The sequence below is a fragment of the Periplaneta americana genome, chromosome 2 (assembly GCF_040183065.1).
Source record: "Periplaneta americana isolate PAMFEO1 chromosome 2, P.americana_PAMFEO1_priV1, whole genome shotgun sequence".
NCBI classification, from domain to species: Eukaryota; Metazoa; Arthropoda; class Insecta; order Blattodea; family Blattidae; genus Periplaneta; species Periplaneta americana.
In genome coordinates, this window is record NC_091118.1 from 197,590,295 (window position 1) to 197,606,000 (window position 15,706).

General features: G+C 39.0%; 1 protein-coding gene across 1 annotated transcript; it reads right to left on the minus strand.

The window, feature by feature from the left end:
- On the minus strand, window positions 1-12,831 carry LOC138695367 (uncharacterized). Its single transcript, XM_069819784.1, has 3 exons — window positions 12,664-12,831; window positions 3,600-4,419; window positions 1-212 (listed from the first exon to the last, which is right to left on the minus strand). Exons 1-3 carry the CDS (start codon window positions 12,829-12,831, stop codon window positions 202-204), a joined length of 999 nt encoding a protein of 332 aa, XP_069675885.1. The 3' UTR covers window positions 1-201.
- Window positions 12,832-15,706: the final 2,875 nt, after the last annotated feature.

The window sequence follows — 15,706 nt, forward strand, 5'->3', positions numbered from 1 at the left end:
TAAATAAAATTGCATTTATTAAATTTTCTGTTATTCATCAAATAAATGATTCTGAAGTGATGAAGGTTTCTTCCCTTTCTCTCACAAAGGTCGAACCCAAGTCAATGGCAGTCACGCAGAGCGTTGAGAGTCAGTCGACCTGTCATCCTCCATTACGACACACATGACTGCGTGAAGACCTTCATCTCATGGTGTTAGCTCCTAAGCGGCGGCTGCAAATAATAGAAAAATTGTCTCACAACTCGCGAAGTATGATTTATTACACGTAACGCAAACTCTGTTAAATTATTGGTAACTTATTAAACTTTCTTACAAAAAATACGTTTGACGATAAAATAAGTAACCATTATCGCATCGAACAAGAAATAGTTTACATTGTTCTACTATTACTCAGTCAAATTAAGGTGGCATTTCATTATCTGACAGTCTAAATACTGAAATCTAATTACTGTAAAAGAAACAAGCTTGCAAAATTATACATCCTGATAAGTAGGAACCGGATTTTTATGTAATATCAAGGTGTAAAATATGTACATATTTATGTAAGAAAAAATGTACCAAAATATGTAAAAATCATGAAAATATTTAATATCAATATCTAGCAGGTATAGGATAGGTAAGACTCTCCAGTTGTGATTTCATAGAGCACCCGACTTTTTTACCGCACACTTGACACATTACTATTTTTCCATCTGTAGTGAAAGCTTCGTCCATTGCAATCCATTATTTTATTTTTATCGTTAGGGTTGAAGATACAGGGACCATTTTAGTTAGTTAAAAACAGTAGATAAACTCACTTGCACTTTATAGGTAATGTAAGTACTAAAACTAGAGAACTGAGTGAAATGAATGACACAACAGTACTGCAAGCACTGTTTCGCTTTACTGGATTAGGAGAAAATAAGAAGAGATGTGGGACACATGCATTTTAGCTGCTCCCTGTAAGAAACAAGTACGTACTAAAACCTCAAACTATAGGCATTTACAAAGTATTGTTTGAAAAGTGACATTCCTGTCTCATTCAGAAGAGTAGGATTATTCCAGCCGAGAACCATACTTTCTAATCGCTCATTTCCGTATAGATCTACTAAATTTAAAATAAAGAGGTCAAGCAATAGTGGTACATGTCACACCTGCTTTTATTCATTTTTATTTCTCTGAAAGGAGAAAAAAAAAACTTCTGCTGGGGAAGTTTACAATTTGAAATGCACAGATTAAAAAAGGCTTATGCTGGGGAAGTTTTCTTTTCCTTTCATAGAAGTAAAAATGAATAAAACCCCTAAATATGTAGATTTATGTAATACCAAGCCATAATATGTAATGTGGGGTAAATATGTAAAAATATGTAGTATCAAATTTTAATATATTAATGGTAATTACAAGATTCGCAAAGATTAGTTATTTATATACGGTTGGGTTGAAAGGAATATAATATGTAATTACATAAAAATCCGGTCCCTACTGATAAGTGTTTCGTTTTCTGATGCATGTAAAAATACCACCGCCTGCTCAAACGCATCCGATGGTCTTATGAGCAGGCAGTATAAGCAGCCATAGGATGTGTTCAAGGAGGCAGTGAAAAATACATACCGATAATGGTGGAATTATTTCTAGAAAACGTAGAATTCTACAGATCATAAAACTATGTTCTGAACACTTTTAAAATATTGTAAACTTGGACATTTCAAAGTTACAAAATTATAAAATAAATGAATGACGATTTTAAATGTTTTATTTAATTCCATTAATAAAATTGTATTCAAGAAAAACAATACAGGTCTTGTGGTATTATTTCAGAGGCCAATTCAAGAATTACATTTTTGCTATTGTTGATAATAAGAACCATAGCAATGACATTGAATAATATTTTATCTTGTTCCTTTGCACTTAATTTATGTTATTGTGGTTCAAATATTTGGTTTTATATCTTATTGCGTGAGTGGATATGGAGCTATGTCGTTATTTGCATCAGATGTCACAATTAATAAGTGAAGAATAACAAAAGAGGTGAGCCTTAATGATTTAATACAATATTATTTTTTTCATTAATCTACAGCTTAAACATCTAGATTTTATGGTATACTTCATTTATAAAATTTGTTAATAGATTTTATACGTAATAATTTCACTAGCTTAATTATAACTGCGTTTGAATTTATATTTTCTTAAATAATAACTTACGAACATAGCTAAACATCGCATTTAATTTATTGTTGCTGTATATAATTGGACAAGAGACTCACACACAACTCCTAACTACGACTTCTGGGATCCATTGATATCTAATTTTCATTGCAGTTGATCTGAACAGTAACTCCTGAACTACTTCGAGAAAATGAAGGCCTAAAATTATTCTTTCCCTTTGTATCGAATGTTGTTGTTGTTGTTGTTGTTTTCTAATGCCAGGCGTTTGACAGTAAAGTCATTTGACCTCTTGCACTCCAATATTTTTCAAAGATATTATCATGGCCAACCACTGAAGCACAGATTTTGAGATGTTCCGAATCCATTTCTTGGTTTGAGTTGCACAATGGGCAGTTAGGGGACTGATATATTCCAATTCTATGCAGGTGTTTGGCCAAACAATCATGGCCTGTTGCCAATCTAAATGCAGCTACAGACGATTTTCGTGGTAAATCGGGAATTAACTGTATCGAATATAGGACAGCGTTTGATTTTGAATGACGAATTTATATTAATAACTCTCATGAAAATGTTTTTCATAAAGCTAAAATGAAATTTACTTTATTTCACTCAATCAAATTTGATTCCTATAGAATTTCTCCAATAATTTTTCATTCTGCCCAAATTTTATTACTAAAATTAGAGAGAGTATATCAAGAAATGAGTTCACTGCATCATATATCTGACAATCAACATAGGCCTAATAGATTGAATTCGTCCAATGATACCAGAAACCAAAGGAAATACGTAGCCTAGCTTTGAAATCAAGCAATGAACCTGATAAAGTAGAACTTTACAATACTCATACAGTTTTATATACTTAAAACGTAAATAAACAATTACACAGATGATGTCTGTACTCACGGATCTGTCATCTTTTGCACCCACAAGTTACACGTCAAATGCTATAAACAAAAACAAATTAAGTACATAAAAAATACTAAATCTAGAAGGAATCAAGCAGAAAGGAGAGACGAAAAGCAAGGTATCATGACACATTTGGGACTCCGGGTATGTGTGTAGATCCTAAACTAATTTCAGTCTTGTACACAAAAACAGTCGTGCATAACTGTTGCATTTTCTACGTCATCCCTAAAACTAGACCTAAAACTAAAATAAAACCATGCCCGATAATTTGGAGCGATGACACAAAAAGTAACAAGGAATACAAAACAAAATGCAAGAATTTCAAGTTCGAGCAAATGCTACAAAAACGAGAACATTTCTAGTTTATTTCGCGATACTGTCTCTAAAATCTTGCAACAAAAATGTATGAAACAAAGTTCACAGATATCTGCAGGAAAAAAGAAAAAGGAAAAAATAAAATGTGGTGTAAAAACTATTTCCACAGAAAAAATTTAAATGGTAATACAAAAGTTATAAAAATTTAAAGTAAAGTATAAAAAATAGCTAACCTTCAACAGCAGGGGGGGCTTCAGTGGGTGGGGCTTCAGCAACGGGTGCAGGTGGGACCTCGGCAGCGGGTGCAGGTGGGGCTTCAGCAGCAGGGGCAGGTGGGGCTTCAGCAGCAGGGGCAGGTGGGGCTTCGGCAGCGGATGCAGGTGGGGCTTCGGCAGAGGGTGCAGGTGGGGCTTCAGCAGCAGGGGCAGGTGGGGCTTCAGCACCAGGGGCAGGTGGGGCTTCGGTAGCGGGTGCAGGTGGGGCTTCGGCAGCGGGTGCAGGTGCGGCTTCGGCAGCGGGTGCAGGTGGGGTGTCGGCAGCAGGGGCAGGAGCCCCGTCAGCAGCAGGTGGGGTATCAGCAGCAGGAGCAGGCGGGGCATCAGAGGGTGGGACGTGAGAAGCAGGTGTGGCAGCCGGGGCATCAGCTGGGGCAGGTGGGGCTCCCTCAGGTGCGGGAGCTGCTGTAGCACCTTCAACAACTGGAGCTCCTTCTACAGGCGGTGCAATTTCTGCAGGTGGAGCTCCTTCTGCGGGCGCGGGAGGTGCTCCTTCAGCGGGTGCAGGCGCTGCTCCCTCTGCAGGTGGTGCACCTTCTGCAGGTGGAGCTCCTGCAGCTGGTGGTGCCCCTTCCGCAGGTGGAGCTCCTTCAGCTGGTGGTGCCCCTTCCGCAGGTGGAGCTCCTTCAGCTGGTGGTGCACCTTCTGCAGGTGGAGCTCCTTCCGCAGGTGGAGCTCCTTCAGCTGGTGGTGCACCCTCTGCAGCTGCTTCCCCCTGATGAGCAAAAATAGTCTGGATTGTAGGCAGAGACAAACTGATTTTCTCATTAAAATTAATCTGTTCGAATAAGATTTCGAAGAGTTACTACGTAGTAAGTACTTCGAAATCGGCTGGCGATGCACTGAGGGGGCTGACCTAGGAACGTGGGGGTTTGCCTGCTCGAAACCTGGGTACGCAGCGATCCTTTTTTTCTCTCTCTCTTGTAAGGAGGAGGGACCCGAAGGCTTGAACTGCAGTCTGAGGCTTATTGTGCTTACCACTCCTATTCTGTGAAAGACTGGGTAGCCGAACGACCGCGCTTTTGTAAAAGTACAGCACACCGCACCGTGAACTTAACCCGGGTTATGGTATGGATGATGATGATGATGATGATGATTATATGTGAATTGATGTTGGCGAATGCCCAGAATTCTGCTTCAATTGACTGAGGAAAAACCCCGGAAAAGAAACCCAACCAGGATTTGAACCCGGTCCCACTAGCTTCACAGTCAGACGACGAAGCGAACTTCAGTGTAGTCAGACGATATTTTTTTGAGAATGAGCCTAGCTTGAGGGTTAGTGCAATAGTTCGTAACAGGTTGCAGTGCTGAGCCATAGAGTCCCCCTCCCATAAATTCCATTCCATAGAAAACTTAATCTCTTCCATTGTCCTGTTATTTTCGGACTATACTATACTATACTTACTGGCTTTTAAGGAACCCGGAGGTTCATTGCCGCCCTCACATAAGCCCGCCATTGGTCCCTATCCTGAGCAAGATTAATCCAGTCCCTACCATCATATCCCGCCTCCTTCAAATCCATTTTAATATCATCTTCCCATCTACGTCTCGGCCTCCCTAAAGGTCTTTTCCCCTCTGGCCTCCCAACTAATATTCTATATGCATTTCTGGATCAGCCCATACGTGGTACATGCCCTGCCCATCTCAAACGTCTGGATTTAATGTAACTTTATCCCTCTTAGCACCAAATATTTTCCTAAGAACCTTATTCTCAAAAACCCTCAATCTCTGTTCCTCTCTCAAAGTGAGAGTCCAAGTTTTATAACCATACAGAACAACCGGTAATATAACTGTTTTATAAATTCTAACTTTCAGATTTTTTGACAGCAGACTAGATGACAAAAGCTTCTCAACCGAATAATAACTGGCATTTTCCATATTTATTCTGCGTTTAATTTCCTCCCGAGTGTCATTTACATTTGTTGCTCCAAGATATTTGAATTTTTCCACCTCTTCGAAGGATAAATCTCCAACTTTTATAGTTCCATTTCGTACAATATTCTGATCACGAGACATAATCATATACTTAGTCTTTTCGCGATTTACTTCGAACCAGTGGCGTATACTGGTTTAAGGGTCTGGGCTACCACTGACCCTATTATTACAGAAAATATATTTTAAAAACCCTATAATAAAATTCCTTACCTATTTATATGTGAATTCCAGACGTCTTGATTGGGAAGAAAATACTTTGATGACTTCGTCATTGAAATTACAGTTGGGCCGCTTGCGAAGTTTCTGTAGAAATGACTTTTCAATGGACATCAGTGCCAAGCCGGATAAACGTTCTTGTGTATGAGTTGATCTACAGTAGGATTTTATTCTCTTCAACGCAGAAAATGTTCTTTCTACCGATGCTGACGTAGCTGGTATTGTCACAATTAATGTTGCCAATTTAAGGACTTCAGGAATAACTTGGTTCAGCTGGTTTTCATATATGGCAGATAATATTTCATGGATAGGTTTGTTCGAAAAATCAAAGACTTCTGCTGAATATATTACACTTAATTCATTTTTCAAACGTACTTGATCAAAGTGACTGTTATAGGACTGAAATAATTTGTTTAGTGCCTCATTCGGGAAGTTTTCTCTATAAGCAGAAATTTTTTGAGAATCTAGAAGATGGGTGAACTGAAGCTTTCCATAATCAGAAAATCTGTCAGTAATTTCCATGTGCATACGATCTAGTATGCTGTAGTACAGCTGCCTGTATTTCAATTCATCATCTCCTTTTCTTCGCTTTAATGGTGTTCCATTGTATTGTCTGAAGAATTTTCATTTTCCATATTACTCCATATGGACGGAAACCCACTATGTCTGAACTCGGATATAGTATTTTTTAACTTTGATACTTCTTGCAAGCAGTATGCTATGTCTAGACTTTTTGTCTGAAGAATATTGTAGAGCACATCTGTATGTGCGAACACACTAGCATAGACTTCAAGAAGAAATATATTCTGAAACTGTGTGAAAAAATACAAATATCCTTGAGCCTGCACAATTACATCATCATCCCAGTTTTCTTCAGAGTCATTACAAATGATATTTTCAAAGAAAGCAGTCAGTTGTTCTCTGTATTACTTTACTGTATTTACAAGCTGAGATGTAAAATTGCATCTAGTTGGTGCTACTTTTGGGAGTTTCTTTTTCATAAATTCCTTGAGTTTTTCTGATCTTTTAGGAGATGATGAGAAAAATGCAGCTAAACCCGACAGTGTTTTGAAAAAATGCGGCATTCTGGAATGGATAAAGTAGTTTGTTGCAAAACTAAATTGAGAACATGGCTGTAACAATGGACAAATAGTGCTTGAGGATACTTTCCTTGAACTTTTGTTTTTAAGCCATTAATATTTCCCGCATAACTGAAGCACCATCGTATGTCTGTGCAATTAACTTATTGCCGACATTGTATTCTGCTATAACACCTTCCACATGCTGAAACAAAGCAGCAGCAGTTTTGCCCGAACTGACATTTGTGAATCCTATAAACCGTTCTTGAACATTGGCAGTACTGTCGACGTATCTTAAAACGGTGGACAATTGACTCTGATTAGAGCAGTCACTTGTTTCATCAACAACAATGGCCACAAAAGGTGCTTCTTCTATTTCAGATTTTATGTTCTTTATCATAACCCCACTTATAGCAAATATTAAGTCATTCTGAATTGCGGGAGAAGTACCACGGAATAATGTTGAACTCTCAAGATGATTGGCCAGTAAATGGTCAAATTCACTTAAGGAACTTAAATATTCAATATAATTTCCTCTATTGTCTGATTCCACACTCTCATTATGACCCCGAAAAGCCAATTCTTGTTTTCCTAGAAAGCAGACTGCGTTAATAAGACGCAGTAAAATCTCCCGATTTTTTTTTCACAAGAGCATTGTGTTGGTTGATGTGTAGAGCTTTTTGCTTATCTAGCTGTAAATCAATTCTTGTCTTCCCAAAGTTTGCAAAGTTCATGCTACTATAAATATGAGCTTTTGATTTGTCTTGTTTTAGGACTGCCGTTCGAAGGGAGTTCATATTAGAAAACCCCTCTTTTGACCACACATTAGTTTCGCGGCTAAATAACAAACATGGCCAGCAAAATAGTTTAGACAGTTTAGAAGTACCACACAACCAATTCCACTTACCATATGATGTTGAAGTGAAATGGCGTGTGTACTCACGCTGTTTTTCTTTTACGTCCATGGACAAATTTAACTCAGGAGTTGGTCTTTCCATTTTCACAATTTAAACTTTCTCGTTGTATGTACGACGGTTAAAAGGCACGTTTAATAAACCTTCTATTACACAGTCATTTTCAACACAAACCTCTCCAGAAACTTGTTCTGCCATATTTTTCACAATATCACTTAATTGGGAAATTAAAAACTTAATAATTCACAATTAATATAACTCTTAGACACTCGAACAAATCAAAAATTTAAAATACTGCACTGCAAGAACACAATCACATTAATGAGCTAGCGTACTAAGATTTTGTTGCTTCGCGCCTTCCAAGAAACCGATCACGAGAGCGGCAACTCACCCGCGTACATTGCACGATAGAAACTGAAGGGAGTGGGGGACGGGCAGTTGTGCGACGTGAGCGGAACGGTCACAGGCTACCCTTCGCAGCAGCGGTTTCTCCAGTGATGCCGCCTTGACAACTTGTTTCTTTTCGAGAGCAGAGAGCGCATATAAATCTAACAATTACTTTAATTTTAATTACTGTGGTAAAACTAATACGGTAATACAAAATTATTACATTATGTTATATTATAAACTTTTTCTTTTGTAATTTCCTTGGGCTACCGCCGGTAGCCCCGGTAGTCCGCAAAATACGCCCCTGCTTCGAACCATATCTCTTTACTTGCTTCAAGTAGAATTTCCGCGTTTTCCCTAATCGTTTGTGGATTTCCTCCTAATATATTCACGTCATCCGCATAGACAAGAAGCTGATGTAATCCGTTCTATTCCAAACCTTTCGTAACAAGCTGTTTTTTTACGGTGATGGGTTGTTAGCCCTTCGCCCAACCCCCAAGCTGGAGGACGACTACATTTTATAAACAACCAGTAGAAACTGTTTGTGTAAAGATAATAAATATTATTCTATGATGTATTTGCGCCCGCGTCTGTAGCTTTTATGTCTCATCCACGCTGCCAAAGTTCGATTCCCGGCCAAGTCGTGATGGAATTTGTGGCGGAGAAAGCATACGTTGCAGAGCATTTTTCTCGAGGTACTCTCGTTTTTCTCCGCCATTCCACTAACACTCTACACCATCCTCTCATATCATCTATCATCTGCAATAGTTACAAAAACAGTAGGCTAGGTTAAGTCTTAGGGATAGTGTGGGTTTTTAATGCTGGACTTAGGGCTTCGAACCCTGGGGCTTGTCATGCCTGGATGAAACCTAGCTCTATCAGGACTGAGGCAGGGTGGCCCACCTGTTAACATCGGATTAAAAATGCCACCCAGGCCACCTGTCGGAATTGGACTATCATAGCATATATAGGACGCATACTGAGCCAAAAAGTCTAAGTGCAAGGATCCGTTCCGCTTTCAGCCCCCGATGAGCGAAGCCAAGCATGACCTTTTGGTAGAGATTAGTGAAACAATATATCTAAAAAGGGACGTTGTGATCAACTTGTAGCGACATGACAGTTCCTAGCGACTGGGCGTTATATGAATGAATACTTGAATGTTAGTACAAAAGTTTCAACAAAACATAACTCAGCACTTGTCGGAATACAGTGAAAGAGTATACATCCGGTTTTAATGTCCGACAGTCGAATTTGCACCTTCTAACGCGAGTGTCATGTATTTGACTCTAATTTTTCCTTCCATTCCGACTTACTAGTTGACTCATAATGTCATTACTATACTTCGTTCCATAACGTCTGACAGGAGATGTAAACATTGCCGGCAGAGTAGGAGAGAATTATATTATTACAAAAACAACCCTAGTCAAAATTGCTTTTTTTTTCAGAAGAACAATAAAAATAAGTAGAACAACATATGTCAGCTGTTTACGTACAACTGGTGTGGCTATTGCACCTGACATAGATCATTTTTGAAATAGCAGAAAATGTGTCCTTAACTCAATTTCATTAAAAATGACTAGGGATGTTTTTGTAATAATGTCTTCAATTGCTATTCAACCAGTAGCATAGGTGTAACTCCAAGCTTGTCTTTTAAGCACACTTAAATGCCATCGACCTGGGCTGGGATCGAACCCGCAACCTCGAGCACAGATGTCAAGTTATCTATGGTGAATCCTCGGCCTCATCTCGCCAAATACCATCTCGCTACCACCAATCCCAGCGACGCTAAATAACCTAGTAGTTGATACAGCTTCGTTAAATAACCAAGTAAAAAACTTTTCTATCTGCAGACAAGGAATATTGTTCCTGACTGAAGATTGTAAAGTTTAAGGAATCACTTTGGGAGTAATAGAGAGAATCCCTTGTTTCATTCGTGATCGAGATTTCGTCTTCTCAGTATAATGAATAGCTTAGTTAACCTTTTTCATCGCGACGCGACATTTTGTCTCATGGTACTTCTCTCCCATTGATTTCTTATTATGTGGTGCACACAGAATCAGACGCGGCGCGGCGGTCGCTAGCAGAGTAGACACAAGGAGACACGGAGAGACAACATCGAATGACTGCTTGAAGTTCGTCGCGAGGAGACTGATAGCTGCAGTGTACTGCGCATGCGTTAGTAGTGGCTAGGAGCGTATTCCGAATCTCACCGGTGAGCAATCCGATGGCATCACGGTGTTCCGAATTCCACCGATGACGTCATTGATGCTCCATCGGTGTCGCACCGGTGCCATCAACTTGCAGAGGTGGTGGCAGTCTCTATCAGCCGCCATCAGTAAATCTGATTGGTTTTGTATAGGTGGGAATTAGCAGACGAATGACGTGCACTGTTGTGTCATGGCGGTGTGTTCTGCTGTATTGTTTGTAATGAGCACAACGTAAAAACAATATGTTAATGGCTTATGAGCGAACATGTCAACGGACCAGTTATTACTACCGGTTCAGGAAATAAATTGTTTATGCTATCTTTTCTTTGAATGAGATGGGAGTACGAAAATTTCGCAAAATTTTGCTAGCGTAGCACAGACAACAACTTGTACAGTCGCCATGACAGCCATCGATCCTTCCAGAAGTTTTGTTCCTTATTTCGCTGCAACGTGACGTCATTGATGCCACCGGACCGGCGAGATTCGGAATACGCTGTAGGATTGCACGCTTTACTATCTACAGATACTATTGTTGTTGTGTAGTGCACATTATTCATAATGGAGCTCGATGCGGATAAATTAGTTGTTTTAGTACAGGAAATATACGTTCTATAAAATCTTTGTAACAATATCACGACAATAATGTGGTTTCTAAAAATATGTGAGAAATTGGAAATGAGATGAAAACACCAGGTGAATAACAATATTGATAATAGTTTGTAGTAGGCCTACTTCTCTGCTCTATGCTATAATTCATTATTGATTTAATATACTATTTTTCTTTATTGTGAGTCGTAAAGTAGTCATAAACATAGAAAATGACGTTTGTGCATTACATTAGTAGTATTTAATTTTAAGATTCTTTCAATTCTATAGATTTTTAGGCGTATTAGGCATCCTTAGGAAATAATAACCAAAAATACAATGGAATTTCTCATATAGACAGTCCTCTTTCATTGACGCCATTTTCTAGCCTAGGCCAGTTTTCTAAACTCACACAGCCAACAAATCAGTTGTCGCGGGCAGACTGTGTTAAGCTCTCTCGAGGCGTTTAAAGCAAAACGTCGCGTCTGATTCTGTGTGCACTCGGTCTAAGGCATCATGCCTGAACTCAAGTGACGGATTGCGCGCTGGTTCGAGTCCTAATGGGGAAGGAATTTTCTCATGAAATTTCCGCCAATGTATTGGGCCGGTGTCCATCCAACAACGTGATGAATTTGGAGAACTACAGGGACATCACTTTATTTTTACCAACATTTTTAACATTAACCTGTCTATACTCGGAAACACTGTTGCCCCCTTCCATTACAGGAGTTTGATGCTACTAGTGCAATATGTAAACAAATCATTTTACTAGGTATAGGAGGAGAGAAAAGTAGTGTATCCATTTATGTTGTAGGAAAATACGATATTACGATTTTCAGTTTGATAATCACTTTTACGGAATTTATCAAAATACAGTAGAGTAGTAACATTTTTTTTCAAAAACTCAAATTTTCAGGCGGCTATGTTCGTTATGTAATGTCTACTTTATTTAGCATATCAATTATTGATGTTAACATATAATATAGAAAGTGCATTTAAATTGAGGGGTTCATAAGTAAAGGACTGTAAGTGCACTTAAGTTACTTTTGAGAAAATGGGGTTTAAATATTTAAGCTTTCGTAAAATCGGTTAAATTTTTATTTAAATTTTAATATGTGATGCGATTAAAATATCCCTTTGCCACTAAAATTTTAGATACTTTTGCTTACACTGGATGCACTTAACTCATGTTATTACAAATGTCACTAGCATTCCTTTGCTTCTAGCCACCTCAATTCAAAATAAGCTAATGTGAATTTTTAAACAAGTTGCTGAAAATGGTTGCCGTTCATTACAATGCAGGCTTCAATTCAGTACGCATATTATTAAACACATTTTGAAGCATATTCTTTGAAATTGAATTTATCGTTTCTTGAATATAATTTTTTAGTACGATATTATTAATATAGGTTCTTTCTTCTATAGAAAACGCAACCATATTTATGAAACACGCTATACACTGCAGGGTTTACTTCACTGCTTGAAGACTTCGAATGCAACAGCGGCCGTAAGTTTGTGTGTCAGACGGGAGCAAGGACATTAGTGAAGGAGTGGGAGTGAAGTATATTCAGAAATGCAGGTACAATAAAAATGCAAGTAAAAATAAAATGATGTCCCTGTACAATAATAAGTAGCGAAATCAAGTTATGTTAGACCAGCTATAACGATTAGGGAGATCATCGTGCTAACCACACAATACCTCAGTTCTAGTTGAATGATCGTTCACCTCTGCTGAGGCATGTGGACGTGAGGCCAGCAGCCGGTTGGTCGGCCTTGGCCTTTCATGGGCTGTTGCGTCACGGATATGATATAGATTATTATTTCCCGACCTAACACTAAAGCTGCGTTCATCAACATTTTTCACCATGTGGCACACTAAAGGTATTAATTATTAATTATGTATTATATTGCCTTGTATTGTAGTATTGTATTGCTTTGAATTGTATTGTATTGTATTAATTATGTTATATTCATAGCAATGTAGTAATTTTCTATCATACTGGTTGAGTGGAAGAGAAGGCCGAATGGCCTTAACTCTGCCAGTTAAAATAAGTCATTATTATTATTATTATTATTATTATTATTATTAAAGGTGTAAATTAAAATCCCGCGACACACTCATAATCTAAACCAAAGGTTCTCAGCCAGAGGGAATTTTAAGAATTTTTATAAGATTGCGTTTATTGAATGTTGACCCTTTTCACTTCTATTTTTTCAAATTTTCCCTACGATAACGTTTACTGTTTTCATTTTCTGGCGACACACTGGCATACACTGGCTGCACTAGACTTAACTCCGTAACAATAGAATGCACACGACACGACCGATAGGACAGGACATCCCATTGACAACGAAAAAACACGAACCTAGGCGCGATTTTAACCCATTACCATGGCTCCTATGCATCGTTGAAAGTACTCCTCCATTGATATGGCACTTCAGTCCACTTCAGTCATAAATACGTCTACAAGTTCGGTCCGATACAAGGATGCCATCTCAGAAAGTTGACCGACAATTTTCAGGCCAGTTTTGTCGCGCCTATAATTTCTAAACTGCACTACATATCTCAATGAAGTAAATGGCGATTAAGAGTCGAAGAATCGTGTATCTAATATGACCTTGAGTTGGAGCATGGCTAACGAGAAAGACAAGATACACCGCGAACCGGAGTCATGTGGTTATCATGGTCTAGTCACGGCCATCTTGATGATCGTCTAATATAATATAGTTCAAAGTTCTAAAAAACAAAGGAATTGCTAAATTAAACTCATGTTAAACGTGCATTTATATAATTATAAACTTGTTAAATGTTCGCCATATTGTGACTAAGAATGTGACGTCGCACCGTAGCCTGTCTGTCTCGTTAGTTAAGGAGTTGAATCTGGTGACGTCATCTAGTGATACGTGGAAGGGGGGAATTTTCACGAATTGACGGGTCGCGCGACAGTCGAGGCAGTGTAAAAGCCCGATGCCACTTTGCGAAATGGAATCGAACCAAATTTCTATTCATATATAAGATAGCAAAAAGCGGTGCGTCGAATCGAACGGAACCGAACAGAATAGAATTCATGACCTAGAACAGGGGTCGTCAGCACAGAGCACGCTGGGGCTAGCCTCTCTTACCCGCGGAAAACGCAGAGCACTATAGTGCTCTCGTAGCTGCTAGTGGGTGTGCTCTCTATCTCTCCCTGCTGCACGACAGTGCACACGGGACGGCACCGCACATTTCACCGAGTGCTGACGACCACTGACATAGAACATTTATTCCACTGCAGAACGGAACTACTTGTTTCGGGTATGGTCTATGTTCTCGTGAAATTATTTGGTTATTTAATGATCCTCTATCAACTACTAGGTTATTTAGCGTCGATGAGATTGGTGATATCGAGATGGTATTTGGGAGATGAGGCCGAGGATTCGCCATAGATTACCTGACATTGCCTTATGGTTAAAGGAAAAGTTCGAAAAAACCCAACCAGATAATCAGCGCAAAAGGGGAATGGAACCCGCGTCCGAGTGCAACTCCGGATCGGCAGGCGAGCGCCTTGGCTTTGTCCATATCGCTATCGCCGGTATTTGAACTCGGGTCCGCGGTCGACGTAAGCCAACGCTCTGTCAGTTGAGGCATTACAGTGCATATAATAAAAGAGATGAAACATGATCATGAACAATCCGTGTATCTATTAACATTCACCGTTTCCGACGTTTCGCAATTCATTACAGGTTCCATTGTTTCTCCAGGACCAGATATGGTCCAGTTATTTGTGCTAACCAGACATGAAAATAATAATGTGCTGGAAGTTAAGAAAGTCTGGAGTTATGAACTCTGTTACGAATTTCAGAGATCTAACTGCGCCCTTTTACCGAATATCAGATAATGCGTTTGTACTTACTTACTGGCTTTTAAGGAACCCGGAGGTTCATTGCCGCCCTCACATAAGCTCGCCATTGGTCCCTATCCTGAGCAAGATTAATCCATTCTTTACCATCATATCCCACCTCCCTCAAATCCATTTTAATATTATCTTCCCATCTACTTCTCGGCATCCCCAAAGGTCTTTTCCCTCCGGCCTCCCAACTAACACTCTATATGCATTTCTGGATTCGCCCATACGTGCTACATGCCCTGCCCATCTCAAACGTCTGGATTTAATGTTCCTAATTATGTCAGGTGAAGAATACAAAGCGTGCAGTTCTCCGTTGTGTAACTTTCTCCATTCTCCTGTAACTTCATCCCTCTTAGCTCCAAATATTTTCCTAAGAACCTTATTCTCAAACACCCTTAATCTCTTTCTCTCTCTCAAAGTGAGAGTCCAAATTTCACAGCCGTAATGCGTTTGTACATAATTAAATTAAATTAAATAGTTTACTTACCTTACACGAGTATGTAGGCTGGAGTTGCAGCTAGAGCACATGTTCCACACTCTCATCTAGGCGTGCATTTCTTCTATCCACATTCTCCACAAAGTGCAAGAGGTGATCGGAATCTATATTCTATATACTCGTGCTGGAGACATCTAGCAAGGAGCAGGCCAAAGGAGATTCATGCGGCTCATGTACTCTTTGGATGCACTAAACCGGGAAGTATTAACATTTCTTCGATAACAATATTGCTGATATTTCTTTCTTGTGTAACATTTTAACATGTAATTAATTATGAGGTTATAATATTGGTAAATCTTAGCAGAACACAAAATTCTATACATGAATTCTGAGCTTATTTCAACTAAAGAGACATATTG